At 35.2% G+C, this 23,226-nt stretch overlaps 1 protein-coding gene across 2 annotated transcripts; it reads left to right on the top strand.

Annotated features, from left to right (window-relative positions):
* Positions 1 to 5,868: 5,868 nt before the first annotated feature.
* Positions 5,869 to 21,730, top strand: LOC141539148 (keratin, type I cytoskeletal 20-like). 2 transcript variants are annotated; one of them, XM_074261471.1, is made up of 8 exons: positions 5,869 to 6,325; positions 11,333 to 11,415; positions 13,583 to 13,739; positions 13,938 to 14,099; positions 14,195 to 14,320; positions 16,537 to 16,757; positions 18,145 to 18,182; positions 20,560 to 21,730. In XM_074261471.1, the coding sequence occupies exons 1-8, from the start codon at positions 5,927 to 5,929 to the stop codon at positions 20,655 to 20,657; spliced, it is 1,284 nt and encodes a 427-aa protein (XP_074117572.1). In that variant the 5' UTR covers positions 5,869 to 5,926; the 3' UTR covers positions 20,658 to 21,730. The 2 variants fall into 2 exon arrangements, with proteins under 2 accessions (XP_074117572.1, XP_074117573.1); XM_074261472.1 differs by lacking the exon at positions 18,145 to 18,182 and having other exon boundaries at positions 16,537 to 16,784; positions 20,537 to 21,730.
* The last annotated feature ends 1,496 nt before the right edge of the window (positions 21,731 to 23,226 follow it).

The raw sequence follows: 23,226 nt of genomic DNA, 5'->3' as shown, positions 1-23,226 counted from the left end.
CATAAAAGTCATAATCAAAAAAAAAAATAGCCTGGATATCATCTTTCAGGAAAATATCAAAGAAAATCATCCTGATATTCTAGAACCATAGGGTAAAATAGGAATTTTAAAAATCCACCTATCACTTCCTGAAAGAGATTCCAAGATAAAAATTCCCAAGAATATTATAGTCAAATTCTGAAACTCACATTCAAAGAGAAAATATTGCAAGCATCCTGAAAGAAACAATTCAAGTATAGCGGAACCCTAGTCAGATAATACATTAGATTTAGCAGTTTCTACCTTAAAGGACTGGAAGGCTTGAAATATGATATTGTAGAGTGAAATGGAGAAAGAATTTTAACCAAAAATCACCTACCCAACAAAACTGAGTATAATTCTTCAGAAGAAAAAATAGGCATTCAATGAAACATAGGATTTTCAAGCATTCATGATGAAAAGATGAAAGCTGAATGAAAAATTTGATTTAAATACAGGATTAGAAGAAGCATAAGGAAATAATTAGAAAAGGGATATCATAAGGGATTTAATAATATTTATCTGTTTACTTTCCCACATGGAAGGATTAGATTTGTAACTCATTAGAACTTTTTCATTATTGTGGCAGTTAGAAGGCATATGTATAGACAGAGAACACATGAATATGAAGGGATAATATCTTTAAAATGATGAAAGTTAAGGATGAGAGAGGAATGTACTAGGAGAAAGCGAAAGGGAGAAGTGAGATGGTGTAAATTATTTGCCATAAAAAAAGAGGCAAGGAAAAGCTTTTATAATGGAGGGGAAGAGGAAGAGGAAAGGGTGAATTAGTGAACCTTACTCTTAACAGAATTAGCTCAAAAAGGAAATAACATGTACACTCAATATAGGCATAAAAATCTATCTTGCCCTGCAGGAAAAAAGAAGGGGAATGGTTGGAAAGGGGGAAGCATATTGGGGGAGGGAATGATCAATAGCAAAACACCTTTAAGGAGGGACAGAGTGAAAGGAGAGAAAGAATAAAATAAATAGGGGAATATAGTTAACAATAATAATTATAAAAAAAGAATTTTGAATCAAGTGTCTCTAATGATGTAAAGGGCTAGAACTAAGCAAATGCACTTGGATAATGGAACACGTGAGACTAATTGCCAATTGGACAATTCTCTATTAACATGTTTGAAGGATGACCCTCCCCAACCATTCTGTGCTGGCTGGATCGGTAGGTGTGGACAAAGAAGGGGAAGTGACATGAGTAGGTGGAGTAGGAGGAGGAAATTGAGGCATTCTCCTGTCGGTGGAGAAAGAGGAAGTAGGTGTGGAGATTGATAGATTTAATACTCTGACCATGACCACAAAAGACCAAGAATAAAGACTTTTAATTATCCTGACTCTGGATGATTCTAAGAGATCCAGGGTCCCAACAAATAAGGGTTTATTTTTCAAACATAGAGAGAACTGAGTCATTTTTTATAAAAATAAATAAATAAATGAGAGCCATACATCAATTGATAAATGATCAAAAGATGTGATCTATGCCAAAGGGCTTGCTTTGGCAATACGTATACAAAAATATTCGTAGCAGCTCTTTTCTCAGGGCAAAAAAAAATTGGAAATTGAGGGGATGTCCATGAATTGGAGAATGGCTGAATAAATTGTGGTATGTGATTGTCATGGAACATTGCTGTTCTATGGGAAATGATGAGCAAGATGCTCTCAGTAAAAAAAAAAAATAAATTAAAAAAAAAAAAAAGATGGAAAGTCTCCATGAGCTCAAGTAAAGTGAAATATACTGTATACAAAGTAAAATAGCAAAATTTTGAGATGATCAGCCATAAATGACTTTGCTATTCTCAGCAGTCCAATGATCCTCAACTACTCTGAAGGACTTAAGATGAAAATTTCTATTCATACCCAGAGAAGAAATTGATTGTATCTAAATACAATTGAAGTATACTCTCTCTCTCTCTCTCTCTCTCTCTCTCTCTCTCTCTCTCTCTCTCTCTCTCTCTCTCTCTCTCTCTCTCTCTCTTTCTCTCTCTCTCTCTCTCTCTCTCTTTTTAACTTTATTTTTTTCAATTAAGGTGGGAGATCTATATTTTCTTTCACAATGTGACTTTTAGGAAAATGAATTTCACATGTGGTTTCTTAATGGGGATTGAGTATGAGGTTAAGGGAGAGAATCTGAACTCAAGTTTTAAAAACAAATGTAAAAAAATTGTAACAGGGGAAAATATTAAATAAATAAATATAAAACAAAAGAGGCAACAAAAATGTTGGGAAAAAAAGGAAATATGTGAAATCCAGGTAAGATTAGGGCTAAAAGTGAAGTAAATGAGACCGGGAAGGAAGATAAAAATTGAGAACCCTCACAAATATAAGAAAGTCTCTGGCTCATCATAATCCTACCTGCCTCAGTCACAATATTCCCCATAGAGGGGTCAGTGGGTAGATGAGCACCACCAAAGAACCTGGAAGACTACATGAAATGTTCATATTACAACATGCTGAGTCATTTGAACAAAAATTATTAAGGATGTAGTCCAGTGAAGACTATTTGTATTTCTCTTTCCATGAAGACCAGACCAAGTGGAGCTTTATCTTAAAAAAAAAAAAAAAAAAAAGTCACTATATTTTAAGGACTGTATATACGCTCTCTGAGTTATCCATCTATTAAGTCACTTTTGAAAAACAATTATTGACTTGCAAATGGACTTTAGTTACTACTGAGTGAATGATTCAGTCATACCATAATCCATTATCTAGAATTGTATATTTGGAGTTGGGTGAGCAAGATAAGCCCTCATATAAGAGGGTTAGGGCTACATAAGAGATCTCTGTTGTTAAATGAAAATGGTATTTTCAAGATTGTGCTCACTAAGATCCATCAGATTTTAGTACTCTTCATTAATGATTCCTCTAGAGGTTGATATCTCTAGTCCAACCCCCAATGCTCTACCTTCTCCACCCCCAGTGGGGTGGAGACCAATGGGTCCCTGCCTATGAAGACCAAGTTCCTAAACTTGCCATTTTTCCTGCTTTATGCATGACTCTGCCCAATGCAAGGTAGACATATACAACTAGACTTCAGTACTGATTAATTATGCAATAAGGGATATCTTGGGACATAAGGATCCTGGAAAATCTTCTCAGTGGACTGAACTCAGTAGACCCTATGACTAGCAGGTGAGAGAATCTTAGAGGATGGGGCAGATAAGGTCTTCATCCTTTATCCATACTAATTCCTGAGTGGAAGTTATGGGTCTAGGTCCTAGAATAAATTAAATTAGACAATCAGGAAATATCCCCTTTGGGATCAGGACCAATGGAGAGATCTTCCTAAAGCTTCTTCCCAAATACAGTTGTTATGGAGTATGTGAGTGTACATCAGAGATATTATATGTCCTCTGCTGAACTGAACAATCAGTTTGACTCCCTTGTGAAAATAAGAGTTTGGGAAAGTCATCATTTTCACATGGATATGGAGCCATGATGCTATGTTATGGTAATCACATTACCGGATGACTGCCTAATCAAGGATGATGTAGTTCACTGATGCTCAGTGATTCTTCTCATGCTAATCAGAACACTCATCCCCCAAAAACCAGTATTGCATAGTGAAAAGGATCTTGAAGGGCATCTAGCCTGATCCCATATTTGAATAAGACTCATCAAAAACCTAAGAGATGAATAGTCATTTCACCTTTTCTTAAAGATATCAAGTGCAAGCAGATCCACCACCACTTAAAACAGCCTAATACACTGTGGGTTCACTCAAATTGTTAAGAAATATTTCTTTTTATCAAGATTAAATTGCTTCAGAAAGCTGGGAAACCATTTTTACAGTCAGTGTTTCTGATAAAAGCCACATTTCTAAAATATATAGAGAACTGAATCAAATTTATAAGAATATAAGTGATTCTCCAATTGATAAATGGTCAAAGAATATGAACAGGCAATATTCATATAAAGAAATTAGAGTCATCTATAGTCATATATAAAAATGCCTTAAATCACTAGTGATTAGAGAAATTAAAATTAAAACACCTCGAGGTACTACCTCACACTTATGAAATTGACTAAGAAGATAGGAAAAGATAATCATAAATGTGGAGAGGATGTGGGAAAACTGGGACACTTATACATTGTTGATGGAGTTGTGAACTGATCCAACCATTCTGAAGAGCAATTTGGAGCAATATCCAAAGAATTATAAAACTGTACATACCAATGCAGAAATGTTATTATTGGGTCTGTATCCCAAAGAGTTCATAAAAAGGGGGAAAGGACTCACATGTGCAAAAAATGTTAGTTGCAGCTCTATGTGTGGTAGCAAAGAATTGGAAAATTTGTGATTGCCCATTAACTGGGAAATGGCTCAATAAATTATGGTAGATGAAAATAATGGAATATTATTATTCTATAATAAATGATCAGTAGGCTAATTTCAGAAAAACCTGGAAAAATTTACATGAACTTGTACTGAGTGAAGCAAGCAAGGAAAACATTATACACAGCAACAGCAAGACTTAGCTCTTCTTATCAATTCAGTGATCGAAAACAATTTCAATAACTTTGGATGGAAAATGCCATCCACATCTAGAAAGAAAACTATGGGGAATGAATGGAGATGGAAGCATAGTTTTCACCTTTTTTGTCCTTCTGTTTTTCTTTTCTTATGTTTTTTCCTTTTTGTTTTGATTTTTCTTTCTCAACATGATGAAAATATATAAAAAGTGAATATGCATGTATAACTTTTAAAAATTAATTTTTAAAAATTGAGCTAAAAAAAAAGATTAAAGGAAAATTGGAGTTCAATTCCTCTGTCTGATGCATATTGATCTTTCACTGCCTTCATTCATTGAGAAGATTAGTGCCTCAGGCATTGATTTATTGTGATAGAGAAAGTTTTTTTTTCCCCAGTGAGTTTCTTTTATCAATGAAATTACAATTCAAAAATTTTAAATGTGTATTAAATTATAATGTCAATGACTTTCCCTTAGGATGACTTGGGAAAGGAGATAAGAGTCTTTATGGCAAGTGAAATATGTTATACCTGAGCTCTTTTTAAAGATTGCCTTGTTGTTGTTGTTGTTGTTGTTTTTGGGGGGGAGCAGGGTGAGTGATATTATTTGCTTGGATTTTTTTTTTTTTGCCTTCCTTTCCTCAACATTTAGCATGGTGGTTGATTTCTAAAAAGTACTTAAAATGTTTACTGATTGACTAGAATGAAATAACAGGTGGAAGCAGAAAAATAGTGTGCCAAACTTGTGATAAGTTTATGAAAAATTATATGTGAATTACTGTTTTATATTTTGAAAATCCTAAATTGAGTTGAGAGAAATCTAATCTATGATGAAAGCTGCAGAGAGCAGGTGTTTATTGTGCTTAAAGCAATTATCTAATTATTATCCTAGGCAAATAGAGGAAACTTTCTACTTCCTCTACTTACCTTTACATATAGGAATCAAAATTTCATTATTATAAAATTAATAATAGTTCACATACACATAGTACTGCATTTAAAGGTCAGTCTTTTTTAAATCACAAATTATTCACGAAGCGGGTAAATACGCCCTATTTGTACAGAGGAGTGAAAACTTTGCCAAAGCAGGTGCAAGGGTCACATCATTCATTGAATAGTTTATGCCTATTACCAATTTGTTTAAAATATATATATATATATATATATATATATATATATATATATATATATCCCATCCTGACCTCCGCCCCTAGGAGAACACTGACTGGAGTCATCTCTGAGTTGTTTTGTATTGGCAATTCAGGAACCTTGTAAGGAGTGGATCGTGCAGACTACAGGAAGTCAGTTTGTCACAGAGGCGGAGTCTGTCTAGTCTATAAAAGTCCTTATCTCCAGGAGGCAGATTTCACTTCACCATTGAAGGTAGCTAGAGGATCCAGGTATCTGTCCTCAAAGCCAATCATGGATTTCACTCGAAGAAGCTTCCACAGAAGCAGCAGCTTCACTGATGAGCCCGGTTTTGTCATGAGGGGGGCAGCACTTAAGAAGGGGTTTATACAAGGTTTCTCTTCTCCCAGTGTCTATGGTGGAGCCGGAGGTCAGGGTACCCGGATTTCAAGCACCAGCCATGTGGCCACTTATGGACGTAGTCTCAGTGAAGATTTCTCTGTTGGCAATGAAAAAGTCACAATGCAGAACCTGAATGACCGTCTAGCCAGTTACTTGGAAAGGGTACGGTCTCTGGAGCAGACCAACTCCCAGCTGGAAATCCAGATCAGGGAATGGCATGAGAAGAACTCTCCCATCCTGGGCCGGGACTACAGTGCCTATTTCAAAACAATTGAAGATCTCCGAAAACAGGTGAGAGTTCCTGGATGGCTTTTTCTTTTCTCCTCGCTGTCTGTCTGTCTGTCTGTCTCTCTTTCTGTGTGTGTGTCTGTCTCTCTGTGTGTCTTTCTGTCTCTTTCTTTCTGTGTGTCTCTGTCTTCACCCTTATTTTCTTTCTTCTCTCTCCCTCCAATATCTCTGTCTCCCCCTCTTCTCTCTCTCTGTCTCTCTCCCATATCTCTCTGTATGTCTGTGTCTGTCTTTCTGTCTGCCTCTCTGTCTCTCTCTCTCCCCCTTCTCCCCTCTCTCTCTCTCTCTCCTTCCCTCTCTCTTTTCCACTCTTTCTCTTTCTGTCTCTCCCCTTTTCTCTGTCTCTGTCTCTCTCCCATATCTCTCTCTGTCTCTGTCTCTCTGTCTTCCCTCTTCTCTGTCTCTCTCCCATATCTCTCTGTATGTCTGTGTCTGTCTGTCTCTTTCTTTCTGTCTCTCTTTCTTCCCTTTCTTTCTCTTTCTCCTTCCTTCTCTCTTTCCCACTCTCTCTTTCTGTCTCCCCCCTTCTCTCTGTCTCTGTCTCTCTCCCATATCTCTTTCTGTTTTTGTCTCTCTAACTGCCCCTTCTCTTATGTCTCTCTCTTATATCTCTGTCTGTCTGTGTGTGTGTGTGTGTCTCCCATATTTCTCTCTGTCTCTTTCATTCACTTAAATAAGGGTTAAGTGACTTGCCTAGGGTCACACAGCTAATAATTAATTGAGGTCCAATTTGAACTAAGGTCCTCCTGACTCCAGGACCAGCATTCTATCCTATATACCACCTAGATACCCCATGGGTGACTTTTTAAGGCAAATCAGATCCATGGGATTTCTCAGAGAGATGGATAGAAAGCAATAACAAGAATCATAGATATAGGATTAGAAGGGACCTTAGAGACCATCTAATCCAATACTTTCTTTATATAGATGAGGAAATCAAGGTTTAAAAAGTGACTTCTGAATCAGCATGCTTTCCACTGTTTCATGATTTATTTTTTTTATATTGTCTCTGATAATGACAAGTTAAATTCAATCTATTATTATCTCCCTGTTTTGTGAGTCACTTCTTACGTGGCTTTAACTCCTTTGTCCTAAATGAATAGGACAATCCTCTCTCGTGGACCTACATTTTGAAAAACATGCAATAGCTGCCTCTTAATTACCTTGTTCACAACATTTTCCCCCAATAATTTCCCCCAATAATCTCAGAAACCTTATAAATGAATACCAACACATATTGAATATCCATATACATGAAAACCAATATGTAATGAACATTTATATAAATTAATACCAATATATATAATGAATACATATAACATGAACACCAACATATATTGAATATTTATATGAATGAATACATATATGTATATACATATGAATATCAATATAATGCTCCAGATATGAGTAGGGATAATGGGGGGGAAAAGGATGGATAATGGGGAAAAAAAGGATGGATAATGGTTAGCCATAGAGGGAAGAAGACTCAATAATGCCTGAATTTATTTTAAGCCTATTATCCTATCCTAGTTATCATTACAGGTCTTTTAGGGAGGGTTTCCAGCAATATTAGGTAGGAGGCATTGACTCACAATGGCTAGAACCTGAGATTCAAATTCAAATCCTATCTCAGGTACTTACTGGCTTTATGAATATTAATGAATTATATAATCTCTCTGAACTCTAGTTTTCTTATCAGTAAAACAAAAATGATGTTCTACTTCACAGGCTTAATTGTGGGGAAAAAGTGCTCAATAAACACATTTGTAATAATAATAACAATAATAAGTTGTTATTACTATAACTTAATGTTGTATTTTCTCTATTCTTATTTTTTGCTAATATATTAACAGTCCTAGTGTTAGATGAAGCCTCCTATCATCTATATTCATTTTTCAAATAGCAAATTTGAGGTACCATGAAAATAACATTCCCAAAGTTCACACAAGCAGGAAGCTGCAGAAGTAGGATTAACCTCAGTCTTCTGAGTCAATATTTCTTCTACCTATGATATTTCCAAATCCCATCCACAAAAGCTATGGTACACAAGAAAAATGGGAATCTCCTTATTCTTAAAATCTTCTTTAGATTTTTGTTCAATTTCTTTAGTTGGTCAAATAAGTAACTTAACTTCTCAGTGACCCATGGTAACTCTAATTGTAGCCATTAAAGAGAAATTGCTAGACTGCTTAAGTAGAAGAAGCCCTAAAAAGATTTTGGTCTTCACAAGACATCTATAATTCTGGCAGGAAGCCTTTGCCTTTGTAACACTCTATTAACAAATCAGAAAATTCCCTTTTATTACCTTTTCCTTTGGGGGAATAATTGTTCCTTAAAGCAAAGGTTATTTATCAGTGAGTCAGTCTACTTCTTTAAACATATATCTAACATTTGCTAGTTGAGTCACTTGGCCCAAGTATAATAAAAAGGTCCTATGAGAGTCCAGGTGGGGACTCAGGACTCCTCCCATAGCAGGCAAAGGCATTCTTATTTTTGTCTTTATTATCAGGTCTTTATTATTATTAATTAATTAATAATATTATTAATGATATTAATACTTAATATTTAAACATTAATCAAATAATGATTTATTGAAATATCAATATTAATTAATATTCCATAAAATAAAATAATAATAATTGATATTAATATTATTATTAATATTGATTAATTAATATTATTGTTGTCTCTATTATCTCTCCAGGATGCTTATGAAAGGATACCTTTATTTAAACAATTAGGGTGGGGGGAATCATTCATCTCTTCCCAAACCCCTCTTTCCATATAATTTTTTGAATGAATTTTGTAGAGAATCCAAATATATAGGCTAACTCTGATCTATAGGATTTTGAGGAGATTAAGTTAGATTCCATAAGGAAAACTAGAGACAGACAAAGACAGAGAGACAGGGATAGATGGACAGAAACAGAGAGACAGAGACTGAGAAACAGACAGAGAAATAGAGTGAGACAGAGAGACAGAGACAGAAAAACGGAGACTGAGAAAGACAGAGTGAGACAGAATGACAGAGAGATAGAGACAGAGTGAGACAGAGAGAGATTCAGAGTGACAAAGAGACAGAGACAGATGGAGACAGAGAGATAAAGAGAGACAGAGAGAGACAGAATGACAGAGAGACAGAAACAGAGTGAGACAGAGAGTGTGACAGAGAGACAGAGACAGAAAGAGACAGAGACATAGAAAGAGACACAGAGAGAGGACAGAGGAAGGTACATGGGCAGATTGATAAATATAAATGAAAAATAAGTGGCAAGTAACAATAGAGAGATATACATATTTATAATTGTGTTTACATATGGAGTATCTCAAAAATCTTAGTGATTTTAATAGTTTAAAACTGTATATGATAGCATAGCATATAGTATTATATAGCCCTATGTATATGTGTGTATATATATATATATATATATATATATATATATACACACTATATTTATAAACACACACACACACACACACATATATATATATATATATATATATATATATATATTTATTTATATATTTATACATATGTATCTTTTGGGAGCCCTGCAGTTCCTCTTTATTTCATAGTCTTAGAGTTTCCATGGATCACTGAGAAGTTAAGTTATTTATTTGTCCAATTAGCATTCACTGAGTGCCTACTTTGTGCTAGTTACTATCTTAGGCACAGGGGTTACAGAAACAGACCCATAGTCACGCAGGTAATTTGCATTCTAGATAAGATCTGAGCTCAGGTCTTTGCCAAGCTAGATCTCCAGCCATTATGGATAGAGATGTGATGGATGGTGGGACAGTCTCATTATTTATCAGAAAATCCTGGGTTCCAGCCCTGCCTCTGATTTACTTAGTTTTATGGACATGGGCTTTTCAGGGCCATTGGGTAAGTCCCAATGAGTTGTTAATAGTAGATAATGAAATCTCAGGTTTGGACCAAGATCACTTGACAAGTATTTATTAAGGACTTATTATGCACTAGACACTATATTAAGCATTAAGGAATGAACAGAAAGGAAAACATAGCTCCTGCCCTTAAATCTCTAACTTTATAATATGAGACAGCATGTAAATAACTACCAATATACAAGATATATTCAGAGTAGCTGGAGGAACTGAGACAGGCTTCCTGAAGAAGGTAGAATTTAAGCTATCTGGAAAGAAGACAGGAAAAGTAGAAGGTGGAAGTAGGGGAGATGAGAAGATCATTGCAAAGGCATGGACAGCCATGAGGAGTCATGTTGGAGGAACTATTAGGCAGCCACCATGGCTGGATCCTAGTATGCATGGACGGGAGTTTGAAAAAACTGGAAAGTTAAGGAGTCAGGTTGTCAAGCTTTTTAAATGCCAAAGAGAGGTGTTTATGTCTGATGTAAATGGGAGCCATTTCATCTCTTTAAGCATTTGAGATAAGGTATGACATTATAGCTCTAGGTTTGATATTCTAGGATAGGAATTGATGAGTTCATGATTTCAATGATACAAGGAGAAAAAATTTCCTCTTAGGGAATTTCTTCTCTACAGGCTTCTTCTCTACAATTTAAAAGTCTTAGAAAGCTACCTAAAGTACTAGAAAATAAGGGACTAGACTTATATAGCATATATATATATGTATATATATATATATATATACATATATATATATATATGTATATATGTAAATGGCAGAATTTGAATCCAGGTCTTTCTACCTTTGATACTAACTATCTATTAAGGCACATTGCCATTCAATAGTTCAGACCATGTGTAATTTCCTTTCTTTTTTTTTTTTTTGGTAAGGCAATTGGGGTTGTGACTTGCCCAGGATCATACAGCTAGTATTAAGTGTCTGAGGTCACATTTGAACTCAGGTCCTCCTGAGCTGCTCCCAATTATTTTTTTAAAGAAATACTTGATGTGATTATTGTCTCTAAAATACCAGGCTCTAATTTAGAGTAATTATATTTAAATAAATTTAGCTTTTGGAAGTTTCTAATCACTTGTCTATTTCTCTCTCTCTCTTTCTTTCAGATTAAAGATGCTCAGCGGGCCAATGCCTTTTGTATCCTGCAGCTTGATAATTCTAAACTGGCCTCCGATGATTTCAGGATGAAGTAAGTATGACCACAACTGTGAAACCTTTCTAAAGGATTTTTTTTTGAGGCAGTTGAGGTTAAGTGATTTGTCCAGTAATACACAACTAATAAGGGTCTGAGACTGTGTTTGAACTCAGATCCTCCTGATTCCGCTCTATCCACTATACTACCTAACTGTCCCAAAAACTAATTTTTAATGAACAACTGAGCCCCTTGGGTTTGTGAGAACATAGTGTAGAGTCTGTTTTAATGAATTTTCTATTTCCTCAAACTTTCATTCAACTGTTTATCTGAAAAGACAGAATCTGAGTTAGAAGTGACCTTATACTTTATCTAATCCTATCTTTTACCTATTGCAAAAGCATCTCAAATAGTATTCCTAGCAGAGGGTTATCGAATTTGTACTCTTGGTGACAGGTCGCTCATTCTCTCAGAAGTGCAAACCATTTTTTTTTTGGTTGGACAGCTCTAGCTATTAAAAAGTTCTTTCTAAATTATATTATATATTTGTAATTTATGTCCACTGGCCACAGTCTAGATTTAAAACTGTGCTCCATCTGTCTAATCCTGACCAAATCACAACCTCAAAGCCTCAAATTTCTCAAAAGTGAAATAGAGAAAATAATACTTGTTTCATAGAATTATGAGGAAAGATTCCTATGGACCTAAAATATTATCAAATCTGAATGACAAAAGGAGGAGGAATGAGGGAAAAACTTGTTTAGGCTGTACAACTCTTCATGACCTCATTTGGGCAAAGATACTAGAACAGTTTGACATTTCCTTTTCAAGCTTATTTGATATATGAGGAAACTGAGGTATAAGCCTTAAATGATTTATCTAAGGTTACATAGCTGATTTGAACTTAAAAGATGAATTTTCCTAACTCCAGAACTGTGCACTATGGTGCCACTTAGCTACCTAAAAACACTGAGGAAAAAATACTGAATTTCAAACAAGAGAACAAAAGATCCCCCCAAAAAAAGGGCAGATTTAAAGATTTAAGAATTAGCTTACAGCTATTGAACACATTTAGATTTACAAAGCACTCTCCTTATAAAAGCCCTGTGAGATAAGTAATGCATATGTAATTACCCTCCATTTTTTAAATGAAGAAACTGACACTCAGAGAAATTAATAACTTTCTAAGAATCACATATTTACTAAGTATTGGAATCAGGGCTTTCTTTCTACCAGACAGAAAAGCATTGTCTGGTGCCTAGCTCTAAAGAAATGCTCTCCCTTCCCTTTTTATTAATTTGAAAGTTGACATGAATTAAAATTTTGCTTTAAAGTGAGCCAAATTTATCTCAGAATTATCTTGGAATTATTATTATAGTAATATCATTAACATAATATGATTAATGTAACATTAATGTTATTACTATAATATTAATAATATTTATATTATATTACTATTATTATAAAAGAATAGGACATAGTAGTTAGCTGGCATCAAAACCAGAAATACACTTACTATGTGCCAAGCACTATGCTAAGTATTTTTTAATTCTCTTACTTGAGTCTCCACAACACTGGGAGTTATCCCCATTTTGCAGATGAAACAGAGGCAAATAGAGGTTAAGGGACTTGTCCAAGTTCACACTGCTAATCAAGTATCTGAGGCGGGCTTAGAACCAGGTCTTCCTAACTTCAGGCCCAATCCACTATCTACTGCACCACACAAATATAGGGGAGCTTCCAAAAAAAAAAGCCTCATTACTTTATAGTTGAATCACAAAGACAATAACCAAAAAAAAAAAAAAAAAAGGAATTGAATTTTGCATGGCATTGGTTTTTTTTCAGAGCTATAACTAAACAAGGCAAGCAGGTCTTTGATCCAGACTATCAAAACTTCAAGGATGTTGAAAGCATCTATATTGCTTCAATAGGTAGAAACAACTAAGCTCATCTACAAGAATAGTTAAAACAGGAAGCATACTATACAGTCTGCTTCCCTACTTTCCCCTTGCAGTTGCTTTTCAATAGCCTATACCCACTAGCAATAACCTCACAATCCTCCATGGGTCAATGTCCCTATATTTCTTCCCTGTTGGGACCCAAGGTTTGAAGTCCATCTGGTGTCACTTTCTACCATGTTCTTCCACTCTCCCCTTCACAATTGTCGTACACGAGGACAAACCAGCTACCATACTTGCTCATTACAGCTCTGCTTATCTTATAGGTATGAAACTGAGCTTGGAATGAAATTGGCTGTGGAGGCTGATGTCAAGGGACTGCATAAAGTCTTGGATAATCTCACCCTACAGAAGACAGACTTAGAGATACAAATTGAAGGTCTGAATGAAGAACTGATTTTCATTAAAAAAAACCACCAGGAGGTAAGAAAAAGATCAGAAATGTGACCCAATAGAAGAGCTATTGGGATTGATAATGTTTCTGTTTCAGTCATTTTGATCCATTTTTAGCTTTAAGTCTAATGTGATGAGGTCTTTAGGTGATTGGTTATCATCTCAAGCTGGCTAGAGGTATAAGAATAAACCTGAGAACAAAATTGATGGAGATGCTGTTTCTCTTAGGAGATCGCCAACCTGAAAGGACAATTGGGTAAAACTGTCAGCGTGGAAGTGGATGCTGCTCCTGGTCATGACCTTGGAACCATAATGAATGAAATGAGAGAGAAATATGAAATCATGGCACAAAAGAATCTTCAGGAGGCCAAAGAACAATTTGAGAAAAGGGTAAAAAAAAAATCACATTTCCATGTGGTTCCCCCCAAAACATAGAACAACTTCAATGATTTTCTTTTTTTTTCTTTCTGCTTTTTGACTTTTAGATTGAAAGTTTGCAACAAGTGGTCCAAGTGAGTACCACAGAAATAAAAACCAGTGAGACTCAAGTGACAGAACTGAGACGCAACTACCAGACCTTGGAGATAGAGCTCCAGAACCACTACAGTATGGTAATGTACATATGACAGCATATCATACAACAAAATATAATCTGGTATATACTAGCAACTTATTTTTCTCTATTTTGTTTTTGTTATTTTGATTTTTGGTTTGTTTGTTTGTTTTTGAAAGGCAATCGGGGATTAAGCCATTGCCCAGGGTCACACAGCTAATAAGTGCTAAATGTTTGAGGATGAATTTGAACTCAGATCCTCCTCACTCCAGAGCTGGTGATACGTCCATTAGACTATATAGCTGTCCATAGTAATCTATTTTTGTAGTTATTGTTCCAGACCTATTAAGTCATTGATATGAATACCTTCTAGTATGCCCTCCACCAATGCAGAGAGGCAACTCATCTATAATTTAGAAACAGACTTGCTTACCAACAGGTATGTGTCAAAGGTGGTGTTTGAACTCAGGTTCTCCTAACTCCTTTTTTTTTTTTTTTAATGGCTTTTTATTTACCAGATATATGCATGGATAATTTTACATCGTTGACAATTGCCAAACCCTTTGTTCCAATTTTTCCCTTCCTTCCCCCCACCCCCTCCTTCAGATGGCAGGTTGACCAATACATGTTAAATATGTTAAAGTATAAAAGGTTTTCCTAACTCCAAGACCAGCCCTCTCTCCATTACACCATCTTATCTCTCATGCTAATAGATAGATATGCTTGCACACATATATGTATATATTTGTATTTTCTTGGCAAAGCTCCAGAGTGGTTTGCCATTTCCTCTTCCAGCTACTTTTATAGATGAGGGAACTGAGGCAAATGGGGTTTAAATGACTTGCCCAGAGTCACATAGCTAGTAAATATCTGAGGCTGGATTTGAACTCATGAAGATGAGTCTTCCTTATTTCAAACTAGTGGTCTATTTACTGTGCCACCCAAATGTCCCATATCATAGATCAGAGCTTCTTAAACTTTTTCCATTTATGATCCCTTTTCCCCCAAGAAGTTTTTACATGACTCCAGGTATATACATATAAAAGATATTCCCCCCATTCAGTAACAGGATGAAAAATAGGGTAGAGACCCATAGTTGAAGAAGCTTAGATAAATCATTTATAATTTATAGTCTTAGAGTGTTCCTTGAGGCAATGAGAGATTAAATGATTTGCCTATGGCCAGGTACCATATGTCAGAGTCAGCTCTTCCTGATTCCAAAGTTCTCTAGACTACATACCCTATCTCTCAAGACATAATATAATATAATATAATATAATATTGCTTATAAGTACAATCTCTCCTGGCACATTTTAATGATCTGTATTAGCCCATATCTTCATATTTAACCAATTGAAAGAGGTTTTTATTATATAAAATAATAATTATTATTTAAATTATTTATTTTAAAATTACTTTTAAATAAATCTCAATAATGATAATTAATACCATTGCTGATAATTAAAATAAATTTTGTTATTTTTCAAAAATTAAACTTTTTTGAAAACAAACTTTAAAATGCCCTCATTCTAAGAACCAAGTCTTATTAAATGAGTTCTTACTTTTTTTTTTAATGTCACAGATATTTATGGAAGTCTGATAAAGCCTACTAACTCTGATTGTTTGCCAACTATATCACACAAACATCTGTAGATAGGAAGACTGAAATTGTGTGTATAAGGTGACATTGCAATTACTCCCTCCCTTAAATCTAACTCACTTGCATATATAATGGCATTAACTCCCTGATGTCATGGTCCTCATAATAACGAGAAATGAGTCTAATAGTAATTTCAAAGTAGTGATGAGGATAAATGATATTTAGAGATATTTTCAATAACTATAATGATATGAAAATATTTGTGATTTCTACTGGTGACAAAATCAAAGATCCTGCTTTTAGAACAACAAAGACCACTACACAACACACAACTGAAGGATGCACTAAGTCTCAGAGGTTAATGAATATAAAGATGTGTTTTTCTCTCATCCAAGTTCACAGACATTCTGAAATTTATTCAGATTCCTCTGCGGATCCCATGAGGAAAAAAGTATTGGCAATAATCAAGAGATCTAGATTAGAATCCTAACACTATAATTACTAATTATGTGACCAAGGGAATTAACTTTTTTTATGCCGCCCAACTGCCCCATAGCATAGATCAGGGCTGCACGGTCTACTATACAGCCTTATTGTGCGGAAAGGGCTTTGTCAACCTTAAAGTGCCACGTGTGTTACTTGGATTAAATCCTTTATTTCTCCATTGATTATAGAAAGCATCTTTTGAGCGCGCCCTAGAAGAGACCAATGCTCGTTACGGTGCACAGCTGGCTCAGATTCAAGCTTTAATAAGCTCTGTAGAGGCTCAGCTGATGCAAGTACGGTCTGACATGGAACGACAAAACGAAGAATATAACGCCCTTCTGGACATCAAGACCCGCCTGGAAATGGAAATTGCTACTTATCGCCGCCTCCTGGAAGGAGAGGATGTCAGGTAAGCCATCACGTCTGGAATCAGTCTGTATCCTCTGCAGCAAAGGAAACTGTCGTAGTAGCTGTGCTTAAAAGGGAAGGAAGAAGACTTCCATAGACTTATAGTCTTATCAGACCCAGCACAATTTGAGACATATGTGTCTTAAAGCTCAGTTTTGAGGAAAACGGCATATCTTGGAGTAAAATTTAACACAAACCATTTTCACGGAAACTATTGTATCTAAAAGCAAAAGAACTATTGAAAAGATATTAAAACTAATAGTCTCCTGTCCCTGCCCCTTTGCAGATTCTATTATACTCTCACTTTCTCTCCCAATTTTCTTCCCCCTTTCTCTGCTCCCTTCCCTTTTTTCTTCCTCCTCCCTCTTCCTTTTCTTCTTTTCCCCTTTCCATTTTCCCTTTCCCACCTTTCCCCCTCCCTCTTGCTTTCCCCTTATTCTCGCCCTTTCTTCTATACCTCCCCTCTTCTTCTTCCTCCCTCCCCTTTCCCTTCTCTCTCCCTTCCCTTGCTTCCCCCTTTCATCTCCCCCTTATCCCTTTTTCTCACCCCTCCTTCCCCCTTTTCTCCTTTTCCCTTTCCTCCTTCTCATCCCTTTCCTCTTCCTTTCCCTTCCTCCTTCTCCTCCTCCTCCCCGTTCTCTTCCTGCTCCTCCTCTTCCTTTCTCCTTTCTCTTTTTTCTCCTTCCCCTTCTTGTTATTGTTATTGTTCTTCTCCTCTTCCTCTTTCTCCTCTTCCTCCTCCTTTTCTTCCTTCTCCTCCTCTTTCCCTCCTTTCCCCTCTCCCTCTCCCTTTTCCTCTTCTTCCCTCCCTCCCTTCCTCTCTCTCTCTCCCCTTTCTCTTTCTCCCCACTCCCTTTCTCTTTTACACACACACACACACACACACACACACACACACACACACACATACACAATTTAAAGTCTTGGAAAATATTGCTAAGTTAACATCCTAAACCAGGGATTCTGAAATTTTGAAGGTATCACACACTCCTTTTAGCAGTCTAATGAAGGCTAGGAACTCCTTAGAATAATGATTTTAAGTGCATCAAATAAAATACATAAACTTATAAATCAAGTTTATTGAGGAAGAAATATGATTTATGTTACTCATCCAAGTTCACAGATCCCCACCCCCGAAATCTATTTTAAAACCTATTATGGATCTATGGACCCAAGTTCAGAAATGCTATCTTAAAGAAAGGTCATCAATATGACATTCTATAAAACAGAGGAAAATGTGTTTATAAAATTAGGATTAGCTTAGGGGAACAGCATATGGGGGTCACTTAAAAATATTCAATAATTTCAAATGTAAAGGGTAAAAGAAAGATCTGTTGCATGGATGATGCTAAATTTTTTTTTTATTTCTCTTTATTTCTTCCAAAAAGATCTGAGAATTTCCAGTTAGCCACTATGGATGAAAAAGGTAATTATTCTACATTCTACTTTTTACATGCATTACCTGTAACAATGAATTCTAAAAAAAAACTAGCCTAGGGTAGTTAGAACTTTTACCTGATCTGGGGTGAATCAGACTTCTTAGCCATTGTAGTCCTCTGGTCTTCAGGACCTGTGTAATACTATATCACCCTAAAGTTTGGCCCCCTGACAGAGCTCTGCCTTTTTCTACACCTGTACTCCCTGTTTGCTACCCTTTCCTCAAGATTTGAAGGGTATAGAGTCAGAATTCATTGGAATCTGTAGCAAACTCTACAGGAAATGGGCCATCTCCTCTTTCAGTGAAAATCCTATCAATCAGAAAAGATTATCCTCTGTGACACCCACCCTCACACAGGCACCAGATTTTCAGTTATGGTTCTGCTGAACTTTTAATTATGGAACATGCAAATATACAAGAAAAATGCAGCTCAATGTGAAAACAGCTTGATTCTACTTTGTCAAAATATGACATTTTTGAAAATAATATAAAGAACACTCCATCATACCCCACAAGAAAATTTACTTCTCTTTAAAAGAAGTGGGGAAAAGAAGAAATTGAAAAGTATACATTAGAGCTTTCTGTGATTCTGAAAGGAAATGATCAGGTTGGAATATGTATTTTATTCTCATTATTATAAACTTAAGAGGAGAGTTGGTCTATAAAATTCAATAGCTTGCTGCATTTTTTTTGCCTTCATCTATAAAACTTTTCCATTGAAATTTTATGCTGGGGGCTCATTTTGGTATTCAGGGGACCATAGATTCTCACAGACTAAACCACTAGATTATAAACTATGGAAAAATTTAGACTAAAGCCCAGTATAAACTAAAGCAGTATTGAAGGACTCAATACCTGGGTGGCTGTCAAGAGATGGATTTCTCAGGAACAGCAACTCTCTAATTCTCTAATGTGTGGAGGGTTGCAATCTGCAATATTGGAGTGATTACCCACACCAAGGAAATAGTCTATCTTTAAAATATATGTCTAAATCTAACCTGGTGATTTGTGTGACAATTTTATGTTGATGTATAACTATGTATAACATTTATGTTTATATCTACATGTATGCATATATATGTATATGTGCCTGTTATAAATACCTATATTGTGTATATATGCACACATGTGTACATTTTTATTTACACATATTTATGTGTAAATGTGTATACATATAGTCAAAACTCTCAATAGATAGGCAGAAATTGCATTTAATTTAAGTACAACTATCTTTTCAGTTCTTGCTCATAAAATACACAGCATTATTAAGATATAAGTAAATAGATTAGGCAGACTTGGGATTCCTCATATCAATTAGTAAACAGATGGAAGGTTTATGCATAGTCATTATGTAGATGGGATGGTAATTAATTGGGTGGTACATTCAATTAGGTTTCCAAAATTAGTGAAGTGCTATTCTTTGTAGCAACTAATTAAGATCATGTAATTATATGAATTAAGATGATATAAAACTAACTGGGTGAATTGGAATGGTAAATTAAAAGCTCTTTTAAAGAAGTTTGTTGTTGCTGAGTTGTTTCAGCCATGTCCAATTCTTTGTGACCCTATTTGGAGTTTTCTTGACAAAGATACTAGAATAATTTGTCATTTCCTTCTCCAGCTCATTTTACAGATAAAGAAACTGAGGCAAACAGTTTTAAATGACTTGACCAGGGTCACACAGGAAGTATCTGAAGCCAGATTTGAACCTTATTGAATCCCAGCCTGAGACTCTGTCCACTGTGCTACTAGCTACCCAAAGTTTTAAAGAAGAACATTAATACAAAATAATGTTAGCATAAAATTTGATAATAGAGTCGGGTGAGAAGAGGTATAGAATAGGGGATGGAGGGGCTAGCCTTGGAATTAGATATATTTGAGTTCAAGTCCACTGCTAACAAATACTATGTAATCCTGAGCAAGACATATCCCCCTCAGTACTCCCAGGCAATTAACATGGTGGAAAAAGCTGGGTGTAAAGTCAGGAGTTGTGAGTTCAAAATTTTGCCTCAGATGCAGAATTAATCTCCTTAGTTAGTGGAAGTTAAACACTTCAGTTTTCTCATCTGTAAATAAGACAGTTGGAATAGATGACTTCTGAGGTTCTTCCCCAGATCTATGATCTTAGCACAGTAAGTTACAGAGGAATTGGCAATGATCTGCATTGGTGGAAAGAATTTTGATAGCAGGAATTCCCCAACATTAATGAAAAAGACAGAGGCAGAGACAGAGAGAATGGCAGAGGAAAAAAGGAAGAGACAAGGGAGAGGGAAAATGGAAAGAAAAGACAGATGTAGAGAAATGTGAATGGCTCCATTTACATGCATGAATATAAAATCAAGTTCCATTTGTGCCTTTCATACAGAAATAAAGAAAACCAGGAAGATTAAGACAGTTGTGGAAGAAGTAGTAGATGGCAAGATTGTGTCATCTCAAATCAAAGAAATAGAAGAGAAGATATAAGCAGCTACCAGAAGAAATCGGGTTCAGCAAGTTGGAAAAATTTACAATGCTCTATTAAGAAACTCCTTTTTAACAATCTTGGTGAATGTTTTAGGGTAACAAGAGATAAACTCGTTAATCATACGCTTCTATGGGACTTTTAAAATGCCTTCCAAATATTTCATTCAAAACATTTGCAAGAATATTACAATGTAATTATTAGTACAATCAGTACAAGGAAATTTAAAAGCATCTTTATTAATTGAAAGTTGTAGACCTTCTAATGACCAAAAAACCCTCTAATTTTATAGATATAAACATAAATGAAAGGCAAAATTTCTCTTTCATTTTTCCTCCCAGAATTCATATAATATTTTTCTGTAATCTCTTTTCTTATCATGCCTATTTCTCTAATAATCTCACTGAATTTCATTGATCTCTCTATCTCTTCTGAATTAGGTTTCTATTCCTACCACTAAGCCACCCACTATGGCATATTTTAAGAGTTTGACTCATTGCACATGATTTATTTGGACCCCTATCCTATTCCAACTAGTATTAATCAATTTGATAGAATCATATCAAATTTCTTCTATAAGGCCCCAGAGGTATGAGCTGCAGATTCAAAGTTTATTTGCTTAACTATAGGAAGTTAACTAAAGGCCCTCCACCCATGTTTTGCCTTGTTTTAGTGACCAAGCCCAGTATGACAGAGGTGACAACTACATGGAAAGTCCCCTGTAGTCACCTGTCAATCAATAACATTATTCTGTGTTTTATATAGTTGTTCTTGAATGACTGAACATCTATCCATATAAAAACAAGGTCCTGAAAGGAGAAGGCATCTCAGATAGTGAAGAAGATCTGAGGTCCACTTCATTAGAAGGGATCATGAACCATTTAATAAAGTGCCATTGGCTCAGAGCTTTGTCTCACCACTATTGTAGGGGTGATAATTTTAATCTCCCCATCTATAAATGCAGCTCATCATTTTTGAAATGAGAATCTAAGAAATTATCAAAGACTTCAGCCTTTCACAAAGTAAAATAATGTCTTTCTTTATTGTCTTGTCAATAAACAGTGTGATTCAGTGACTCATGATTATCTTGCTTTATGAACTGAGTGTATATGTTGTTAACTTTTCTTTTCAATGCTTAGAGGTAAGTGGTGTGATAAATAGATTAGATGCACTGAGGACTCCTTGTACTATTCTGTAACAAACAGAAGATTTGAGGATGGTCATTTTGTAGATGGTGCATTTGTGTGGGCTTCAAAGATGTCCTTTTCTAAATGTAACTAATTTCATACAGAAACATGTTGATCCTCACTGACATTAACCAGATATTATCTAACATTGACCAGATATAACCAGGTGTTAAGATTTTCATTTACCTCTGATTATCCATTTATCAGATACATTCATTTACATCCTCTACTAGGGAAGTTTATATTTTTTTGAGTCTATGTTAGGCTTTACATTTATCCCTAATAAATTTCCTATTATTAGATTCAGCCAATTCTACAACTCAATTCTTTTTCGCCATAGCATAAGTTTTGTTATCATTATTTTTAAACTATGATAGCTACAGTTTCCCTAGTCTTAATTTCCACAGGATATGTCCAAATTTGCACAAAGATCTAAGAATTAGATGGTAGGGTTTTCATTTCCAATATCCACCAAAAAATTGGGGAAATATAATTTTATTCATTTGCTCTTCTTGCTTTGTCTATAATTTTTTTTACCTTATTGTTACTTAATACAGGTAGATATGGCTATAGATTTTGGCAAAAATTCTTTGCAAATCTTGAAAACAAGAAGCTTTGACATTCACTATGGCTACTATTAAAATATCCACTTGTTTTATACTAATTAATTTTTTTGGAATTCAGAATACTATATTCATATCTAGTCTGTATAGAGGAATAAGAGAATTTTTCTGCCCCACTTTAGTTCTGAAAAATATAATGTTATACAGATCCCAGCAGAGGAAGAATGAAAATCAATAATGTATTAAGCTGAGTGCCCACCAACTTTAAAATTAAAATACATAAGTAGATATTTCATCCTCAAAATGACTGACCAGTTTTATGTACCACATAAATTCTGGAATGATAAAAAAAAATTTGATGAATTTGCAACTAAATGACTTGGGTTCAAATTCTGGTTGCTAAACCGTTCATTAGCTATTGACCTTTAACAAATTGTTTCAATGTAACTCAAGGTCCACTAACCTTTCTATCACATTATCATCCTTATCACATTAACAATTTTCTCTAATTAGGATAGCATTTGCTCCTAAATAAAATTTTTTCATAAGTCAAAGACTATGTAAACTTTTGAAGGAAGCTATAGATTCTCACATTAAGTTTACTGCTTCCCTCTGTAAATCCAAGACAAGTCTTTCTTCCACTTAAAATTCCACCAGCCTGTTGCAATAAACATACAAGCCTGGAGTTGTCAAGTTGTCAGAAACAATTCTTTTCCTCTCTCAAAGCTGCAAAAAAGAAACAGCTAATTAATTTCTATTATGCAAAACTACTAGCAAAGGAGGTTTCCACTGACATTTGCTTTATGGTTGTAATGAGTGAG

Source organism: Sminthopsis crassicaudata, chromosome 4, assembly GCF_048593235.1.
Source record: "Sminthopsis crassicaudata isolate SCR6 chromosome 4, ASM4859323v1, whole genome shotgun sequence".
Taxonomy (NCBI): domain Eukaryota; kingdom Metazoa; phylum Chordata; class Mammalia; order Dasyuromorphia; family Dasyuridae; genus Sminthopsis; species Sminthopsis crassicaudata.
The sequence above is the reverse complement of the archived record's forward strand: the minus strand, read 5'-3'. Positions and strand labels throughout refer to the sequence as shown.